Raw genomic sequence first — 19,565 nt, forward strand, 5'->3', positions numbered from 1 at the left:
AGATCCCAGAGGAAATTGCTGAGGTGAACAACTTGCAGCTATTAAATTGTAATGAGAAACAAAACTAACAGGTTTGTACCGGAAAAGCTTGGGGAGCTGAAGAATTTTTAAAAGTGCTTGAGCTGGAAAAAAAAATTCTTGACTAGGTACTTTACCGTTGTGAACCTTGGACAGAACTCTCCACTGGAGTGGCTGGACGTGTCTTCTAACTCATTATCAGGCGAAATTCCTCCAGCCTTGTGTGCTTCTGCAAATCTCACTAAACTGATACTTTTCAATAATTCCTTCTCTGGTTCCATTCCAAGCGGGATTTCGACTTGTTCATCTTTGGCACGTGTTCGCATTCATAGCAATCTTATATCTGGGACTATTCCAGTTGGTTTCGGAAAACTACCAGACCTTCAAAGGCTGGAATTGGCCAAGAATAATCTCACCGCCAAATTCCAATAGATATCGCTTCATCCACTTCACTTTCTTTCATCGATGTATCTTGGAACCACCTTGAATCATCTCTACCTTCTGGAATTCTCTCTATTCCCACCCTTCAAACCTTCATTGCGTCCAAAAACAGCCTGGGAGGCAATATTCCAGGCGAGTTCCAAGACTGCTTCTCTCTCTCTGTGCTGGATCTCTCAGACAACCTTATATCTGGAGACATCCCAGAAAGCATTGCTTCTTGCCAAAAAAACTAGTCCATTTGAATCTCGGTTACAACCAGTTAACTGGGGAAATACCGAAATCAATCGCCAACATGCCCACCTTTAGCCACTCTTGATCTGTCCCACAATTCACTTTCAGGTCAGATAACCAAAAACCTTGGCAGCTCCCCCGCTCTTGAAACGATCAACCTATCCTACAACAAGCTTGAGGGTCCGGTGCCCTCAAAGGGATTTTGTTGACCATAAATCCTAACGATCTAACAAACAATGCCGGTCTCTGCGGAGGCATTCTTCCTCCATGTTCTCAGAGTTCAACTCCAGTAAGCCAGCGAAGGAGCTCACGCATGAAGCACGTCATGATTGGTTTTGTCACAGGAATATCATTAATTTTATCCCTGGGCATTGCATTTATTGGTGGCAGATGGTTATACAATCAATGGTACTTATTACAACAGCTCTGTCCATGATTGGTTCAAAAATAGCAATGAAGAATGGCCTTGGAGATTAGTGGCATTCCAAAGGGTGAGCTTCACAACCAGTGAGATTCTCGGCTGCATTAAGGAACCAAACATTATAGGCATGGGAGGCACTGGGATTGTGTACAAAGCTGAAATTCCTAGACCTCATGTGACAGTGGCAGTGAAGAAATTATGGAGGCCAGGTGCAGACATAGAAGATGGGAATGACGTGTTGAAAGAAGTGAATCTGCTAGGGAGACTGAGGCATAGGAATATTGTAAGGCTGTTGGGGTATGTTCATAACGAAAGGAATGTGATGATGGTGTACGAGTTCATGCCCAATGGGAATCTGGAGACAGCGCTACATGGAGAGGAAGGAGGAAGAATACTGGTAGATTGGGTTGCAAGGTATAACGTAGCAGTTGGAGTTGCCCAAGGCCTCAATTACCTCCACCATGACTGTCACCCCCCTGTTATTCACAGAGACATCAAGTCTAACAACATACTCCTTGATGCAAATTTGGAGGCCAGGATAGCAGATTTGGATTAGCAAAAATGCTGATCCATAAGAATGAGACTGTTTCGATGGTGGCCGGATCTTATGGTTTATATCGCACCAGGTTAGTACTAATTACTAAATCATCATCAAAAGGAGCAGAAACATATTTTGGTCCAGATAGACCAGTAGGTACTTAATTCGGACTAGCACAAATTTCTTCTTTCTTCTCTCTCTGTATTTAATTAAAAAAGGGGGGAAAAACTTGAAGTTAACAATTCTTTAACCTTGACATTTATTCGTTTACCTGTGTGAAACTTGCTCCCCGATAATTTGTGAAGAAAATAAAAACTATTTTTTTTTTTGCTGACAATAAAAAAATAATTTTGAGAAGACCAGATTAAAATTTGAACGTGCCATGCACTTCAAAAACCAAAGCAGAGTTTTTGTCGCTTGCTTTCAATGAAGGGGCATACAAGATAAAAATCATGCTCATATTTGTTTCTATGTTGTTTGTGATTCTCAGAATATGGGTATACTCTGAAAGTGGACGAGAAAACCGACATATACAGTTATGGTGTAGTGCTTCTGGAGATCATAACAGGAAAAAAAGCCACTAGACCTGTCATTCGAAGAATGTGGAGACATAGTTGAATGGGTAAGAAAGAAGAGAAGCAATGGAGGGTTGGAAGAAGCACTAGATCCCACCATCGCGGGAAGGTGCAGGCATGTCCAAGAAGAGATGCTTCTCGTGCTCCGAATTGCACTTCTCTGTACGGCAAAGCTTCCAAAGGAAAAAGACCATCCATGAGGGACATAGTGACCATGCTTGGAGAGGCAAAACCCAGAAGAAAAAGCACTTGTCAAAATGGAATACACGACGAAACCAAGGAAACGCCAATCTTCACTACCTCTCCCATCATAAGCCTTCTCTAGCAACTAGTTTGTATCTGCAAAGCTTCTCCCTGCTTGCTTTCCCTGCAATTTCCTCTTTTTTAAAAAAAAAAACAAGTATCTTAATGGCAAGTAGTTAAATAAATAATACTTTCCCTCTCTTCTTCCTTGAGAAGAAGGTAAATGAACATAATTTCCTAGAAACTCAAATCAATTTCCAGATGCAAATAGGTAACCAGCGTATGCACGTTATGGTCAAGATTGCTCATTTCCACCCTTTAGCAGTCAGCAAAATGCAAATATAAAGACCTATCTGCATTATTTCCCCAATTTTTCTTGTTTAACAAATTTTGTCTTGAAGGTTTCGCAATTTGGATTTCTCTCCTAAAACAGTTATGCGTTCTGCCTTCCAAGTTTGATTGTTCGTACGATAAAATAAAAAAAATACTGAGGAAGAGCTTTGATACTTGCCTTGTTTGGCAAGACATTTTTTTTTTTAATATTTCATTTTCAATAATAAAACTGTACCTTGCAACTAACACAAATTGTTCCTCGAGGACACTAATTTCTTTTCTTCTTTCTTTCTTTCTTTCTTCTTTTCTCTTTTTCTTTTGTGTTTTTTTTTTTTTGGGCCAGAACCCAAGGACTAGAGGTTTAACCCTTGCTTGCAGCTAAGCAGATATGTTTGTGTAGTCAAAGAAGCAGTGGAATAAACAAATCGGTGCAATAAACGATTTATAATGTTAAGAACACTGCTGGCTGAGATTTCCCTGCATCAGGAAATGATGGCCGAGAAGGAAAAATGCTACCTCTTCTCTTCCAATTAAGAACATCTTACACGGGACAAAACATGCGTGTTGCATACTTGCATCGTACACCAACACATGCTCATCCAATTATACATAAACTAGAGAATTACCTCAAACTGTGTGACCCATAAACAATATTCCACTGATCTAGGCTACTGTCAGAGCACTGCTTCCAGATGCGCTTCCTCCCTCAAGCAAGCTGCCAGATGTTGGCTGGAAAAGGAAAAAAAAATTGCTATGAATTAAAATTCTTTAGGGGACTATATCATCCATAAAAGCAACTAAATATTTTTCCCTATGGGATCCATGGGATAGATAGTAGCTTAAAAAATTGTACATATTTTTCAAACATTCATTCCTTCTAAAATGTATAGAAAAATCTTGAATGAATGAAAAAAAAATCGCATGAAACCCGAGAAAAACCATATCGTTCATCATTTATGAATAGTCTGACTCCATATAAATTTTATATTTTACATTGATGATATATCTATAGATAAAATGAAAGTATAAAAATAATATACATGTTTGGATTGCAATTTGTTGTTTGAGAATTTTTCCTTTTTACTTTTAAGTTTATTCCTATAACATAATTTTAGTTTAAAGAAATCAACGCAACTCATGAGCATAAATTGTCCACACTGATTTCTCCAAGTATTTGGGCCCAGTTTCTAAGATGTGGAGATTAATGAAAAACGGCACTAGCTTGAAAATTCGTCATCTTCACATGTCTGAATCCATGGATGGATACTTTACGCCAAACTAGTGGTGACCGTTATGCACATTAGAAAATAACTGACAGATCCAAAACTGTCACACATGACAATGGATTCAGAATTTTTTCCCCTTTTTCCACTGACTTTTAGCAGTAATTAACATGTACCTGTTCGTCATATAGTTCACAAAGGGAAAAACGGTTCTTTCTCCTTGAGTCCACCGTTATCTTCAACAATTCTTCCCAAATCCTGCTAGCGAGAAAGCAAATAAGTCATTAAACAGTCATAGTACCTAAAATTATTTCAAAAGGAAATGAGGAGATAAAATCAAGAGAAGATAGTGAATCAGAAATGTCAAATGAGCTCATTATGTCACTGACATTTCAATAGAGGTCTGGGAATTTGATCAAGATATGCTAATGTTGTTTGCTTTTTAGCTGCAGCATGTGTTCTTCATGATTAAATGCCACTAGATAAAGTCAAATTTTGAATATAACTGTACCAACGGATCCAGCTGAAAGTGGGAAGATACGAAAAACAAGATATATATGTGCGTGTATATATATATATGTATATAAGGATCGCGGTGTAATGTAATACAGGAATTAATTACTACCAATGTTACTGGTAGGACTCATTTAATCCATAGCGTTTTTCTTGTGGCTTAGATTCAGCAAGCTCAGAAATCCCATTTGTGGAAAAAGTTATGCACCAGCCAGTTTACGAATGCTTGGTTTGTCGAAAGTTAAAGTCTAATTTTCTTCTAAACTTAAAATATTGGATAGAAGCAAGCATTACCTAATAAAGACAGAAAACTCCTGCTCCAACTAAAAGGGGTAAGAATTAACAACTTTATCATAATCTAAATAAAACACTTGCATTAATCTTAATTAAAATGGAACATTCAAACTAATCCTAAAACACAGATGATTTGTCCAAAAATAACCAAGAAAAAAAACCAATAAGCTTCAAAACAAAATGAATAAAAATACAGACTTCTGAGTTAAAATAGACACGTAATAATATAATCTCCAACAGGTCCATCTTACTGATTCCCACACTTTCTAATGAAGGCAGAATGACATTTGAGACAGCTGGAAAATGTAACTTATCAAATGCTAAAATCAATTCCACTGTGTAGGAGCCAGTAATTTTCTGATATATCCCTACTATCAATTCTATAAAATAGGGACCAGTATTTTAGATTATATTTTTTAATAATTTGATGCTTTAAAAGAGATTTTCTGATAAAATACCTAAATAAACTATGAAACTAACAAAAACATAAATAAATTCTCCAAAATGTAACCCAACTGACAATTCAAATGCACTAAGAATCCCTTACCTTTTCAGTCAAAATTTCAAATTCTAGTAATTCCTCCACAATTTTTTCAAGTACTGAACGATTTTTCTGCAGCATTTCTTTCGCTTTTTGATATGCCAAGTCAAACATCTAAGAAGATGACAAACAATGTTAGATAACCTTTATGGACAATCAATTGGCCTTGTACTAACATACTGGTACCTTTTCAACTTTGTTTGCCATCACGTACTCATGGTCATCCCCCATGCTCAATGATGTGACCTATTAACAGTTTGAAAAAGATTAATCTACTCACACTACTGTGCACAAATGGTCCATCGGACTTCAAAATGGATAGCCAACTATGCTTGAGTAACAAAACAGATGGAGCTATTGATATTTTTCTTGGGCAAATGAGCTATCCACAATTATAAATGCATGTTTTGCACAAGTAATTTGAGAGTTATGGATTTATAATGATGATTAAGATAATTTAGAATTCAATAAAGAACGACCAACAAAGGTGTTTGAACCTGAGGAGATTCCGTCCCCTCCTGCAGATTTGAGGGTGGTTAGAATATTGGGCAATCATAACGGCTTAAGTTTCCTAAAAATAGGTCTTGATTTGAATAAAATCACTACCCCTTGCTTATTAAAAAATAAAATTTGATATTGATTTAAAAAAAAAAAATCTTCATTTCCCCACTTCATGTCCTACATCATAATGTAATTTTTTTTATATCTCAAATGTTGCATATTAATAGTTTGTTCTGCCATGTTATCTAATTTCTTATGGGCATAACTTGGAAAGTAGTTGACCAGCTGACACAGCAAGTGTTTCTGTAACAAGTCTAGCAGATGTTTCAATCTAATAATAAAATGTCACACTACTTAAATGAAAAACCCGTCTCTTCAGCAAGGACATCTCGATTAGATGTAAGAAAGGGGCATACCGCATTACTATGATAATAAATTGCAGGATTGTCATCTGGTCCCCACCCATACTGAATGACCATTCGTGTAGCTATCTGCTAAGAGAAAGAAAGGGGTCAGATGTTTTATGCTCATAACAAAAACCATTGATAAAAGCAACTTTATTACCCAAAGAACCAAAAATCTGAAAGTCAGCAAAAATCGCATTTGAGTCAAGTAGAATAGGATTCTGACCTCTTGTGCCTGCTGAATCTCAGAAGAAGACAGGACGTTTTCTTCCCCAAAAGGAAGAAGCATTTGGGAAGCGACATATGATCCAAAACAAAACACAAGTTTCTTTTCAAGATACGATCTTGATTCAGAATTGCCATGAACTGAACCTTCATTTCTTGCTTTTGTGATTTTTGTACATCCAATTCCCTGTTTAAAGGAGAGGCAATAATGTCTCATTATTCATCAGGAGTTAACTCTGTATAGTCTTCAATCAATTACCACCACTCAATCTGCCTCCCAAATCACAGAAATCAGTGACATAACAATCTTTGCTAAAATCACAATTCACACTGCCACTCAAGATTGAGCATATATATATGTGTATATATATTGTGCCAATCTTGCAAACAATTGAATGGGAAAATCTCAACGTTGACAAATAGAAAACTCAAACAAGATATCAATGGAAACCAGAACCAAAGACACACCAAAAGGCTTCCCTGAAATGGAATTAACAAAATAAAGGAAAAGATCCTATCACATTCACAGGTTGAATGGATGAGGACCGGTTTACAGCAGCACCATACACACCAAACACAGAAATAGAAAGAGCAGAATAAAATATAATATAGAACAATGAAAACACTCCTTAGCATTTGAGAGGCTAAGGACTCTCCATCACAACCAAGTCAAATTCTTTCCTATCCTTCTCTCAGACCTCAAACCCCCATTTAAACCTCCATGGCTACATTCTCTCTCTCTCTCTCATATTAACCCACTTAAACATCCCATTGAGCAACTCATACTACTTAAACCTAAGATTTATGTATCCTAGTCTATCTCAGTCTCTTATCAAATATAAAACATCAAATACAAGTCTTGCCAGCAGGTTAGCTACAAGATACACATTTCTTCTTGTAAGAAGCAGGGTGATACTAAAAAAAATTATTTAAAAGTGCTACTTCAAACTCACAATTAACCCTTCACCAAAATTCAAAAGCAGCCCAAAAATTAGTATGACTAACCTGCCATGACAGAGGCTCGAGCCATAAATTATCCACAACGTCAAAATTTGGTAAGAGAAGAGCAATAAGACCACGACCAGCAGCCCAGACTGCATGAGGAAACTTGGTCTCCCTAGTCCACTAAACATCAAAGAATCTTCTTATTAACACATTTCTCAAAGTAATTGATAAAAAGTTAGATTCAGACATCCATGACGGAGAAAACTAGGACTGCCACTGCATTCAAACTTAAAAATAGAAGAAACTCAGAAAAGTTGCATGACAAAATAGCTTAGTAGAGAATAAATTGACCACATTATAATCTTTAGGAAAAGATAGTTTCTCACATCCAACGGAGGGCTCAGAAGCTCTATCCCATTACTTATCTGACCATATGGTTCCATTAATTCAACAACATGCTGCAGATCTTCTTTTGTCAATGTTAGTCCCAGATGACTCACAAACATTTTGCTAAGCCTCCTGGCAACCTTGGTCATTCGCACCCATTCAGGGATCATAGAACTGAAAGTCTAAGAAAAGGTGATAAATATATTCCTTTTCCTTCAGGACAAAGCAAATGAAACTAAAATAGACAAAACATAATTTTAAAAGCATGTGTAAATTACAGATTCAGTAGAACAGGATAGAACAAAGATGGGATATGCTGAAAATGGAAATTCAATAACTTGTAAAGGAATGGAAAAAGGAATACCACAAGAATTAAAAAAAAGAAAAAAAAAACACTTGATACATGCAAAAATGACAGAATAACAAACTTCTCGGATGATGCATGTTATCCATTGCCTCAAAAAGTCTATACCAACTTTAACGTCTAAATGGAGATGCCGCAAGGAATATCACCCATTCTTTCCTGTTCATTTTGGTTTCTATTGGTGGGGGAAAGATTCAGTAAGCACAGATAATAGGCTAGTAAGGCAGTGGTGAACTGTTGAAATAAGAGCTCTTGCAGTCATGTGCAAAAATGGCAGTATATCACATCGAAAAGTAAAATATCACATATCAGAAACTGAGATGTATTGGAAGTTGCTCCTGAATATGTTTCTGAAAGTATAATGATGGAAACCTCAAGAACTTAACATTATTTATCTATGAAGAAACTGTAAATTCCTTCCCCAAACATAGAAAGAGATAAGCATTAATGGATTCTAGTGTTTAAAAAAGTAAAAATAAATGCAGAGAAGATAGGAATAAACTACCCTAGCATTTGAGAGGCTAGAGACTCTCCCACCAAGCTTTCTTGCTTACTATCTAACTCCTTGATCCATAATATATTCCCTACTAACAGCCTCAATCCTCCCTGGCAACTCCTGTGAGGTAGTTAGAGTTGTCATTTCCCATTTCTACCCAACTAGCCAGTTCATAAAGGATTATCGCAACTTGAATCTCTTTCCCTTTCCCTATATATTCATGCAATATAACAACACATGAATGCATAGAGAAAAGATAAACAAACAATAGCAAAAAAAATACAAGTAAAATTCTTACTGCAAAGAAACTACAGTAGCTCATTAGTTCTTCAGTATCAAGAACTTTGGTCTGGAAGGCACCCCCTTCCAAAGCCACAGGAACTAGTTGAAGCTCAATAGGACGTAAAAGAGCTGTCTTCTCAGCAACCTGAAAACAACAATCTTTTAGTCCATAAAGGAAAAATGGACTAATCGTTTTGAAACAAGATGTAAGGGGGGAAAAAATGGGTCAAAACCAGGGAATAAGATACTGTTAAAGAGACTTTAAGGACAGCAAGAGGAGTTTTATCCAACATGGATATATTCATTCTGTGTCAGCTCAGGCTATTGCAATAACCAATTCAATCTAAGTATCCTTCATTATTATCATTGTTCATGTTTTTTCTATTCTTCAAATGTGTCAGTAGCCTCCAGTGCACACATTGTGTTAATTTTTCCCCCTCTGACAGTTTTCTTTGCTTTATGACAATTTCTAATTGTCCAATTCACTATTATATTCCTCAACCAAAGTCTTATTTTATGAAAAATATAATAATAATAATAATAATGAGCGTGGGAAAAAAGAGTTTCTAAACATCAATTTGAGTACAAGCACGTTTATATGATTAAGCAAGAAAGACTAGATGAAATTAAAGGGGGAAAGCCTAGATACGCATAACCTTATTACAGGAATTTATGACAATAAACCTTTTTCCAATCTACGTAGTCAATGAGTTGGTCGTCCATGGTTTCTTTTGCAGCCAAGTACAGTATTTTCTCTCTCTCCGCTTGAGTTGGTCTTTGAAGATGAAATATTCTATCCATGCGACCGGGCCTCTGCAAGGCCTCATCAATTTGCTTGAGACTTCTTGTAGTAGCCATCAAAACAACCCCATCTTGTCTCTCAAATCTACAAAACATAACATTTGAAATCGCAATATTAATTCACCACATAGTTATTGCTGATTTGAGCAAGGAGCTTTTTCTTGTTCAGGTGGATTGACAAGCTTACAACTTTTAACCCTACTCTCCCACACGTTCCAGTAATTTCTATCTGCTGGCTTGGGGAGCTGAGTTCCTTATTTGGACAAGCAGATCAATCGGAGAGTCTTTTCTAGGTAACAACTGCTTTCCTGGTGTTTACATTTTGACTGGATCCCTAAGGTTCAATTATCCTTTTTATCTGTTATAAATGGAATGTCGCTAATGGAAATGCAAAGAGGTTGGGTAGCATTGATATAGTCTTGCTTTTTCCCCATTATTAGCTTCTTCTAGTAAAGCCTGTCATCATCCTTCATTTTTGTTCCTCTTCCCTGACCCCCACCCACTGGCTCAAAAAAATAATAATAATAATGGAAAAGCCACCCAACCACTAAAACAATGGGGGCCCAAGTTAATGCCACCTCAAAGTTGTTCCACAAGTAATGGGCTTTTAGTATCATATCTTCCTTAATGCTTATAAATTCATTTACTCTTCAAATATGAGATGCATACAACATTAAGGGCAGATTTATACTCATTTCTTTTTTCTTAGAATTCAAAAAAGACTATAATTATTTCTGCCACATCTTTTCTCAGTCCAACAAAGAAAGAACCCATTAATAATAGTTACCCATCAAGCTCCACAAGCAATTGATTAATGAAAGCCTCATGATCTTGATTTTTGGTATGGATAAACTTGCCACGTACACCAGCAAACAGGTCAAAATCCTCCACAAATATGATTACAGGAGCCTACAAACAGCTGCAAATAATCAGGAAAGGGAAGAGACAAATCATCTAGAATCTAGAATTGAAATAATATAAATTCCAATTAAAGATTAGGAAACACAACTACCCAAAAAAAAATTGTTGATAGACATAACTATCAGATACTGGATAACAAAATAACATTACTAAATACTTTAGATCAAAATAAGGTAACAACGTGAACTAAATCAAAGTTTTCCATGTCAATTTCGTAATATCCAACTAAATTCCTGTGAACTATAAATTTATTTTAAACTATTAGACGCAAAGTAAGAGAGAAAGAAATCTTCAGTCAAGTGCGGGTATGATAGAAAGGAGGAGGATGTTAAGGTGGTCAAAAGAGGATAACCAAATCCCTTGCTGTTTGAAACAATTCACGAACATTGGATGCACTTTGTCCAACCCACAGCCCAGCTTCCAGTTGTTGGGCCTTAATTTCAACAACAGGCACCCTAGCTTCTGCAGCTATCGCCAGTGCTAGAGATGTTTTGCCTGTGCCCCTCTCACCTACAATAAGAACCCCCTGCAATGTAAGAAACAGTTTCCAGGAGTTGATGTTAGAATGTGATATAGGAATTCTAAATCATGTGGTGCTTGCAGCTTGTTCGCGATGAATGTGTACTATCAATAGTTTCGAATGCGGTTCAATTACAGGGTTATGAAATCTTGCCTCATTTCTACACATTTTTGTTACCAATAGACAAATCAAAATCATAAAATTCTTGCAAGGTAACTTATATTCATAACCAGGACCACCATGCCCATGTGATGCATGCATAGAAGGATCCAAAGGTGCCTTGAAATTTTCCTTTCCAATTTTGGACCAAAGGAGAGTGGATGGAGGAAACAAAATTAGAAGAATTATTAACTTGAGAATCCAGTATTTCTTAAGCAGAACCAAAAATTAAAAGAGTTCCTCAAGTGCTTTGAACTATTTCAGGGTTTCTCTGGCTGAAAACAGGACCACTTTGGTTATGCATCAAATTAACAGGAAAGAATATAGCAGTTAATGAATAGAAAATAGAAAAAATGCCAATGGCACGTTATTATTGCTACAATAAACAAAAAACCTTGAAAGAAAACAATGTCCTGCTATTTTGATAAATGTTAATGATAGTAACATACCCGAGGTGCCCTTGCACCCATTTCTTGGAAGGCTCTAGGATTTTGCAAAAAAGCCACAACTTCATTGATTTCCTCTCTCATAGACTCAATACTAGCAAAGTTCTTCAGTAGTATTGGTGGCTTCTTCACCCGCTGCATGCCAGCAATGGATATTACAGTTTCACTCCACAAAAAAGTTATGATATTAGAGCTGTGAAATGGAGTGTTTTCCTAGTCCAAACCTTCATTTCTTCAAAAGCTGTCTTTATAGGATCAAAGCCAGCCTTTCTATTATGCTTGATTCTTCTGAGTTTTTGAATCACGTATGATTTCTGCAATGATGTAATATTGCCTAATCAAGGTTGAATCAAGGCACCATGAAATTTATTCACAGGCCATCCAGGAAATCATCAAGGGAAAAGTTTCACCATTTCATCCAAAACACAGGGTACTAAATTAATGAAAGCACAACTAACCCATAATTTTATCCCCAAAAAATCTACAACCTAAAGAAGATTAAAAAAAGATGATAAATAAGCTCAAAATTCAGCAACAACAAAAATAATGTACCAGCTGACTATATGATGCAATCAGAACATGCAGCCAAAAATACCAAATTAATGTTGCACCCTTTATAATCACTTTTTTCTTTCTATTCTTTCTTTCCTGCATGATCACTTTTAATTAAATTCAGGCTCATAAAATAAGTCATTACATATCATTACATAACAAAGCCATGCTGCAATTGACCCTTGCAAAAATATGTCTACCAGACTTTGGCATTCCAACAGAACAAGACTTTTTGAACATTACCAAAAGAGAGAGAGAGAGAGAGAGAGATCAAGAATACTATGATAAACCACTACGACAAGTGGAAATGACATTCTACTGAATATAACTCGGTAATTTTTCAGATTCCACAACATCCTTATATAACCCTTAAGCCAATTAGTTCATAATGTAAGTATGTAACACACACTCACACACACTTCCACAGATCTGAGCAAACGGAGAGAGTGGGGAGAAATAGAAACAGAGTGAGGGAGAAATGAGAATGAAGAACAGAACAGTAGGGGGAGCAAGAGAGGGAGAGGGAGAAACGCAGAGGGAGAGAAAATCTATCAGAAATCTCAATGAAATGTTACATTCATCAAGGTGTTCCATTACAAATGCAAGCTAGTCATTAAAACTAACTTTCCTACCTATTAAGGAAATCTTAATCACTTGTCCAAAGAAAGTTAATGTTCAGATTTCCCTTCTAACAAAACAACACAAAAGAAAACCTTAATACCATGTCCATATAAAGCTAGGCTTCAGATTTCTGTTCTTACAAAATATTAAAATAACATAAAGAAAACTTATTTTTTTCTAGAATAATGCTTCCCTCTATCAGTTCAACTATGCCATGCTTTTAGATTAGTTTGATGAAGCTAAATTTCTTAATACTTCTATTTCATTAGTAAACATTCAGGTAGCTTCAAGCGATACCAAATTCAAAACAATATGGTGACAAAATACAACATCAAACTGGGAATGGGTGGAAGACACCCAAGCATAATATATTTTCAAAAAGCAAGGTAACAATCAGATAGCAATTTAAACATCTGGTGTGCCATACACAAAAGAACAAAGAAATACCACTCGTCGCAACTTCTGAACATTTGGATCTCTTCGTATGGGGCCATAACCAACAAGACTTGGAACTTTTTTCATCATAAACTGAAACAAATGAAACAAGAAGAACCCGAATATAGAAGTTCTGATGAAAAACCAAATAAACCATCGGGCATCATCTGTTTTTCTGGATTTGAAATTCAATTCTGCCTCTGATTGCCATTTCAAGTACCATGTTGCGTCAACTGTCTGATCTATTTCCTCTGGCCAAGCCATCCCCAATCGCATCCGCACCTATAACAAAAGGAGAAGAGAACATAAAAGAATTCATCACAAAAATCTAAGCACCCAAAATGGCATATGGCAAGTCATGAGATCAAGGATACCGGGTAAGGGACTAAAAACTCCACAATAGGAAAAACTATCATCATCAATATGTCATCAGTTATATTCTTAATTTTCTTGAAGACCCAATTTCTTGCATGCAATACTATTCCAGAATTCCATAACCCACTCAAAAAACGATGAGACAGCCGTAATGTCAAGAGAAACTGTTGATGTATGTCCAAGTCTGAGAAAGGAATCCACATCAAATGAACGGTTGCTGGAATGCCACTGGCAAGCATTTTCATGTACAGTCCATCAAAACCCCCAAATTTATCAAAGATCATTTCATATTCCTGACATATAAAAGCAAAGATAAGAAACTTATTGATAATCATAAAAACAAGAAATAAAACAGAAAGACCTTTCTATTAGAAACACATATAAAGTTATAACCTTTATGTCAACAAAAATTTCTTTCTCCTCCCCCTTAAGAGCAACATACATGGCACCCCAATCATGTCTTATCCGGACATGATCTATTAGCTTTTTGGAGACAGCATAAGGAACAGCCATTGGATCCATTTCCCATCTATTTTTCTCTTCATTGTACCAAGTCTTTGACACTACTCTATCTCTATCAACAAGAATCCGTTCCTGCAATAAATAATTTTTATATGGTGAAAGAACAGCCAAGACTGACAAAAAGAATCCAACAGAAGTGTTCGATTGAACCACACAAAAGAGAAACAAATACCAGATTAAAAAATAATAATAACTGTTGAAGTGATTTAATACTGTGCAGAGAAGAGAAGCAGACTTCATAAATAAATTTTACTTTACAGGATATTTGATTAACAAAAATCCGTTCTTAATCTCAATGAATAAAGAAGAGAAGCTGCAATAAATATCAATTAGGCGTGCTGTAAATCTATCTACTAAGGATAAAAATTTATAAAAAGACACATCAGGGTTCCTTAAAAGTAATAAAATTGAAAAATACCAAGTGAAGCCCTTTGGTCCCTTTTTCACGGGGGAAGAATATATATTGCTGAGAACAGAGAATAAAACAAGGAGGTACAACTAAAGCACACTGAATGTCACATGCTAATGTAAAAACACCGAAAGCTTTGATAACTTCATAAGGTCCTTTTCTCCTTTAAAATATAAATTATTGAAAGGGATGAACCAGTAAGTTTTATATGTTTGTTAACATATATAGCTCAATGATATATCACTAAAGCCCCTACAGAGAGAGAGAGAGAGAGACAGAGACAGAGATATAGAACCTGTCTTTCAGCCACATATTGTCTGGCAAACTCAGCATCTTCTATTAAACTACGTTTTAATTTTGCTTTAGCTTCTTCACGCCATTCCTTCCAACCATGGTACAAATGAAGACCAATAGCATTAGGAACCATAACCTCCTTATTACCAAACATCCACTTCAGTTCAACTTCAGGAAAACCCTTCACCACCTCATCTTCTGGTGAGTAAATAATACAGCGATTTTCCCTGCCAAACTTCTTCATCTTATTTCTCATTCGAGCCTCCAAATTCCTTTGCAACTCCCTTGAGTCTTTCAGGCCTTTTCTTAATCGTTGAGCCAAATCAATGGAGTCCTGATCAAAGAATGATCCAAGGTCTTCAACTGCCAAAATACTGGGAAGAATTAATTGCTCTAAGTGTCTTCTTTGCACATTTTCCAAGTCTTTCTGAAGATCAACTTTTGGGAGTTTCGTGATTGATCTTTTAGGAGAACTGCAACGCACAACGAATGTTCAAACAAGGACATGCAACATCACATGCATCATAACAGAACCAAATTATATTATAATTAATTACAAAATTATGTGGTGTGTGGAATTGACTTAATTATCAACTGTCAGTTCAAATAATCATGGAATTTATGCTCAGAAACCCAAATCAGATATTTCAAGATATGAGCTCCCATCACAAGCAAAGTTCAAAGAAGACGATTCTTCTCTAGCAATCCTCTGATCAAGTAATGCCAAATGATATAATGCACAGTGGCCATATGATTATGACTAGACTGCAGAGAATTACCCCAGTTCCACTTCAAAATAAATCACGATTTGCAGCAAAATTCAAACCGAGGTCTGTCCAAAAAAATTGGTAAGAGATTCTAATATATTTTCTTAACTATAAGCCTTTGACTTTGGCCATTCAACAATGTTGCCCATTTGCAACCCTACTTAGTTTATAATATCCATGTTACACATATAGCAAAAATGGAGGGTAGAAGTGAAATAAAAAATCATATATAAGAATAAATTCAAGGTATCTGGGAACAGGTTATCATGATATACCTTATCTTAACCTTCTTTCCAATTTCCCGCTTAAATTTCTTCACCAGCTGCTCACATTCCCTCTCTATAAAGGAAATTTCCCTTACACCAAAACTCAATGCTACCGTTTCCCTCCTCAGAATTAATTCATCAATCTCACTAACTCTTTCCCATACCTCATCGTAATCCCGCTCCAGCTCTCTCATTCTCTCGTTTAACTTCTCCATCCTTGCCTTCTCTGTGTCCTCAATCACCTTCTGCCTTAATTTATCACAATCTCCTTTGGCTTTCGCTACCTCATCAATAATCTGCCCAGCTCTTCTCTCCAACCGTCCTTTATCTCTCTTTAACTCTTTCAACTCCGCATAAAGCTTACTCATAATCTCGTTTTCCAACTCCCCCTTCTTCAGACTTACAGCCTTCATCGCCAGTTGCACTCCGTCCATATTCCCATCACCTTTCCTCACCTCTTCTATGCTCCTAAGTAAACTTGACACCGTCTCTAGCAACCTCTTGGTGCAGTCAGAGTACTCATGGCCCTTCAAATTCTCATTTTTGTCCTTACCCTTATCTTTCTTTCCCACAATATCCTCATTCACCGCAGGGGCGGCAATGGCAGGAACTCGAACTGCCCCGAGTGACGAAAAGCCAATGGCAAAACAAAACAATGTATAAAGAAGCTGTCTAAATATGGATTTGAAAAAGGTATCCTCAGCATTTTCATGATTTACACTTGCAATAGCTAAATTATCCTCTAACTTAACCGAACGCGAGCCAGTATAATCTTCCAAAACTGATTCTTGTCCCCCTTCTGAACGAATGGATTTTGAGGAAAAACTAATAGCTTGAATGCCAGACGCGAATGACGAGATGTTTCGCGATCTTTTCCAGGACTTCGATTTGAAACCTCGGTTTCGAGTTCGACGGACAGCGTCAAATGGTATCTGCAAGTGAACTCCATATGGTGATTGGACAACGAATTTAAGAGTACACGAAACATGAATCATAGGAGACGCGACAGTGGCATCCATGGCAGCCAGAGCTCAGATAAGGAGAGTATCCCAAGAAGTGATAGCCATTGTAAGAATTTGTGGAAGCACCAGATTCTTTACCGGCCCGCTACCTTAAGAGCCTGCAGGGGTTTAGCCGTTTGGTGACTTGGAAAGCAACGAAGGCAGCTCAGAGGTTTACGTTCGGCTCAAGAGTCCAGAGGTAAAACGCAGTGGTTGGAAAGTACTGTGCGACGCACGAACAATAATATCCACCGTTACTTTTTAAATGGGTGTTAATTTTGTAGAATTTTTTTCCCAAAAAAAGAACAATTTATAATACACATCTTTTCTACATTATCTTATATATGGTAACCCTGTGTAATTATTATCATCATTAATATTAAATATATATATTAGAGTAGTAATAAAAAAATATACTATATAAATAGGTATAATTGAAAGTAGATTCATAAAAATTCATAAATATTTAAATTAAATTATCAAAGTCATTCTTATAAACAACATTAAAAGTTTTATATATGAAGTGACTACTCTCATTGAGAATCAATATTTTTTACCTTTCTTATTTCAAATATGAGAAAGAGCAACAAGTAATTGGTTGCGAGTGAAAATAAGATAAGGTGGGTGCAAACTAACATGACACCGACTTTGGTCTTGACTCTTATTAATGATCATTGTAAAGATCAACATAATAATAAAATTACCTCTTTCTCACAATAAATAGCAACTTATGTAACATTTTAAAAATTAACCTAAGATTAATTAAGTTAATTTAAAGCAAATAAGTAATTTTAGAGGAATATTTAGATATAAATAATTTTAGTTAAAAGATTATTATTAAATTTAATTTAAATTAAATTTTAAGTTATGATTTTATAATAAATAAAAATAGTAATAATAATATTATTAAAAAAAAGGAAAGAAGAGGGAAAAAAATAAAATAAATAAAATAAGAAGGGGATGGGGATGTTTATTGTATTTGCGTGTGTTAGATATATATATAGTTATATATACACACAAATTAAAGGAAGGGAAGGGACATGTGTGTGTGTGTTATAGATATATATATATATATATATATTATACCAATTAGGATGTTGGTGTATGTGTATGCAATTAATAGAAAAAAAAAAGGCTGCCACTAAATGACCTTTGCATATATTATTATTAATATATAACAAAATATAAAAAAAAAGATGTGGGACCCACATTCATTTTAAAACATACACACAAGCCCTTTTCATTTATTCTAATCTTTTCTCATCTCTCAGTGCACACAACAAAAGTGCGAAAAAGATAAAAAGAACAGAGTGAAAGCGTCGTCGGCGGTAGGAACTACTTAGAAAGTAAAGCTTCATAATAAAATACTTCAAATGAGATTTTAAATATTCTAAAAATAAGTAAGTATTTTAAATATTTTTTTAATCATTTTTACCTTTAAGCTGCAAATTTTGATATTTTAGAAAACCTAAAGTTTGAAAGATGGATGAATTTTTGATAAGTAAATCTGATTGTTGAGGTTATTGATAGTGTAATAAATATTCTAGAGTATTATTTTGTTGATAAAATTAGAATTTGAGGCATTTGAGTTTATCTCTAGATCTCTATAAGTAGATTTTTGGTTAAATCTGAAAATATAAATTAATTTGTTGATATTTAGATGATTATTTGAGATAAAAAATAAATTATTATGACTATAGAATAATGATTCTAAGCTTAAAATTAAATTTGCAATTTTTTAATATTTTTATGTTCAAATTTTTGGAATAAAAAGAAAAATTTTGATATTAAAAAATTATTTGAATGAAATTATTGTAAAGGAGACTATTGAACCAAGTAGATAAATTCAAATACATGAAATTAAATTTTAAAAATCAAGTGGCTAAGACTAAGGTCTTAAAAAATAAAATAAAATAAAATAAATACTTAGGTGTTAGAGTATGAGTGAAAATTGTGTTAATAATATTATTTGACACATTGAGATATAATTAATTGTAGGTTAATTTTCTTTTGATGCCATTCAAGTTTTGAAAAGTTTTGAAAGTATTGTAATTTGAAGGGTAACCTTTGACCTCTCAAAGGTTGAGGTAATCAGGGAAAATTTATTTTATACATTTATATATTAATTAATTAATTATGTTGGTAAAATAAAAGAATATATACATATATATATATATATATCTAAATTTTAAAATAGTTGTTTGTAATGCATGTGGCTTGGTTGAGACTTTACGATTTGTGACTAAATTAATTGTAACTTGGTGTAAGTAATGGGATTGATAGTTGTGTACATCCTTGATTAAAAATTATGGATTATGCATAGTGATGAATTGTATATGAGCATGTTGAGTTTTATATGATGCTAATGTGATTTTATATGATAGTATAAAAATTGATGCAAGAGGCATGATTGAAATATGATAATTCTTGATGTTTGTTAAGCAAGAAAGTTGATAAGCATGTGGAATAATTGTGAATTATATGTATATATATAAGCTTTT

The 19,565-nt window shown here is 35.1% G+C and overlaps 1 protein-coding gene and 1 pseudogene across 2 annotated transcripts; one reads left to right on the forward strand and one right to left on the reverse strand.

Annotated features, from left to right (window-relative positions):
* The first annotated feature begins 5 nt into the window (after positions 1-5).
* On the forward strand, positions 6-2,897 carry LOC129298459 (leucine-rich repeat receptor-like protein kinase PXL1; annotated as a pseudogene).
* LOC129298457 (probable inactive ATP-dependent zinc metalloprotease FTSHI 5, chloroplastic) lies at positions 2,014-17,281 on the reverse strand. Of its 2 annotated transcripts, none has more exons than XM_054936879.1 (20): positions 16,073-17,281; positions 15,032-15,503; positions 14,199-14,399; positions 13,805-14,098; positions 13,443-13,712; positions 12,047-12,136; positions 11,826-11,957; positions 11,050-11,223; positions 10,564-10,685; positions 9,660-9,861; positions 8,992-9,120; positions 7,833-8,015; positions 7,507-7,626; positions 6,503-6,688; positions 6,289-6,363; positions 5,558-5,617; positions 5,378-5,485; positions 4,200-4,281; positions 3,427-3,529; positions 2,014-2,591 (listed from the first exon to the last, which is right to left on the reverse strand). In XM_054936879.1, exons 1-18 carry the CDS (start codon positions 17,080-17,082, stop codon positions 4,216-4,218), a joined length of 3,894 nt encoding a protein of 1,297 aa, XP_054792854.1. In that variant the 5' UTR covers positions 17,083-17,281; the 3' UTR covers positions 2,014-2,591; positions 3,427-3,529; positions 4,200-4,215. The 2 variants fall into 2 exon arrangements, with proteins under 2 accessions (XP_054792854.1, XP_054792853.1); XM_054936878.1 differs by having other exon boundaries at positions 2,014-2,603.
* Positions 17,282-19,565: the final 2,284 nt, after the last annotated feature.

Source organism: Prosopis cineraria, unplaced genomic scaffold (genome assembly GCF_029017545.1).
Source record: "Prosopis cineraria cultivar Desert tree isolate PC_DT_omini unplaced genomic scaffold, ASM2901754v1 PC816, whole genome shotgun sequence".
NCBI classification, from domain to species: domain Eukaryota; kingdom Viridiplantae; phylum Streptophyta; class Magnoliopsida; order Fabales; family Fabaceae; genus Prosopis; species Prosopis cineraria.

Bases quoted from the DNA above. Each gene is read 5' to 3' on its own strand.
- LOC129298457 (XM_054936879.1), bottom strand. From the start codon at position 17,082: ATGGATGCCACTGTCGCGTCTCCTATGATTCATGTTTCGTGTACTCTT. The intron at 14,099-14,198 runs GTTATAACTTTA...TTTATATGTCAG, and splicing joins AAATTTTTGTTGACATAAAG to GAATATGAAATGATCTTTGA. The intron at 13,713-13,804 runs GTATCCTTGATC...CTTTTGTTATAG, and splicing joins AGTTTTTAGTCCCTTACCCG to GTGCGGATGCGATTGGGGAT.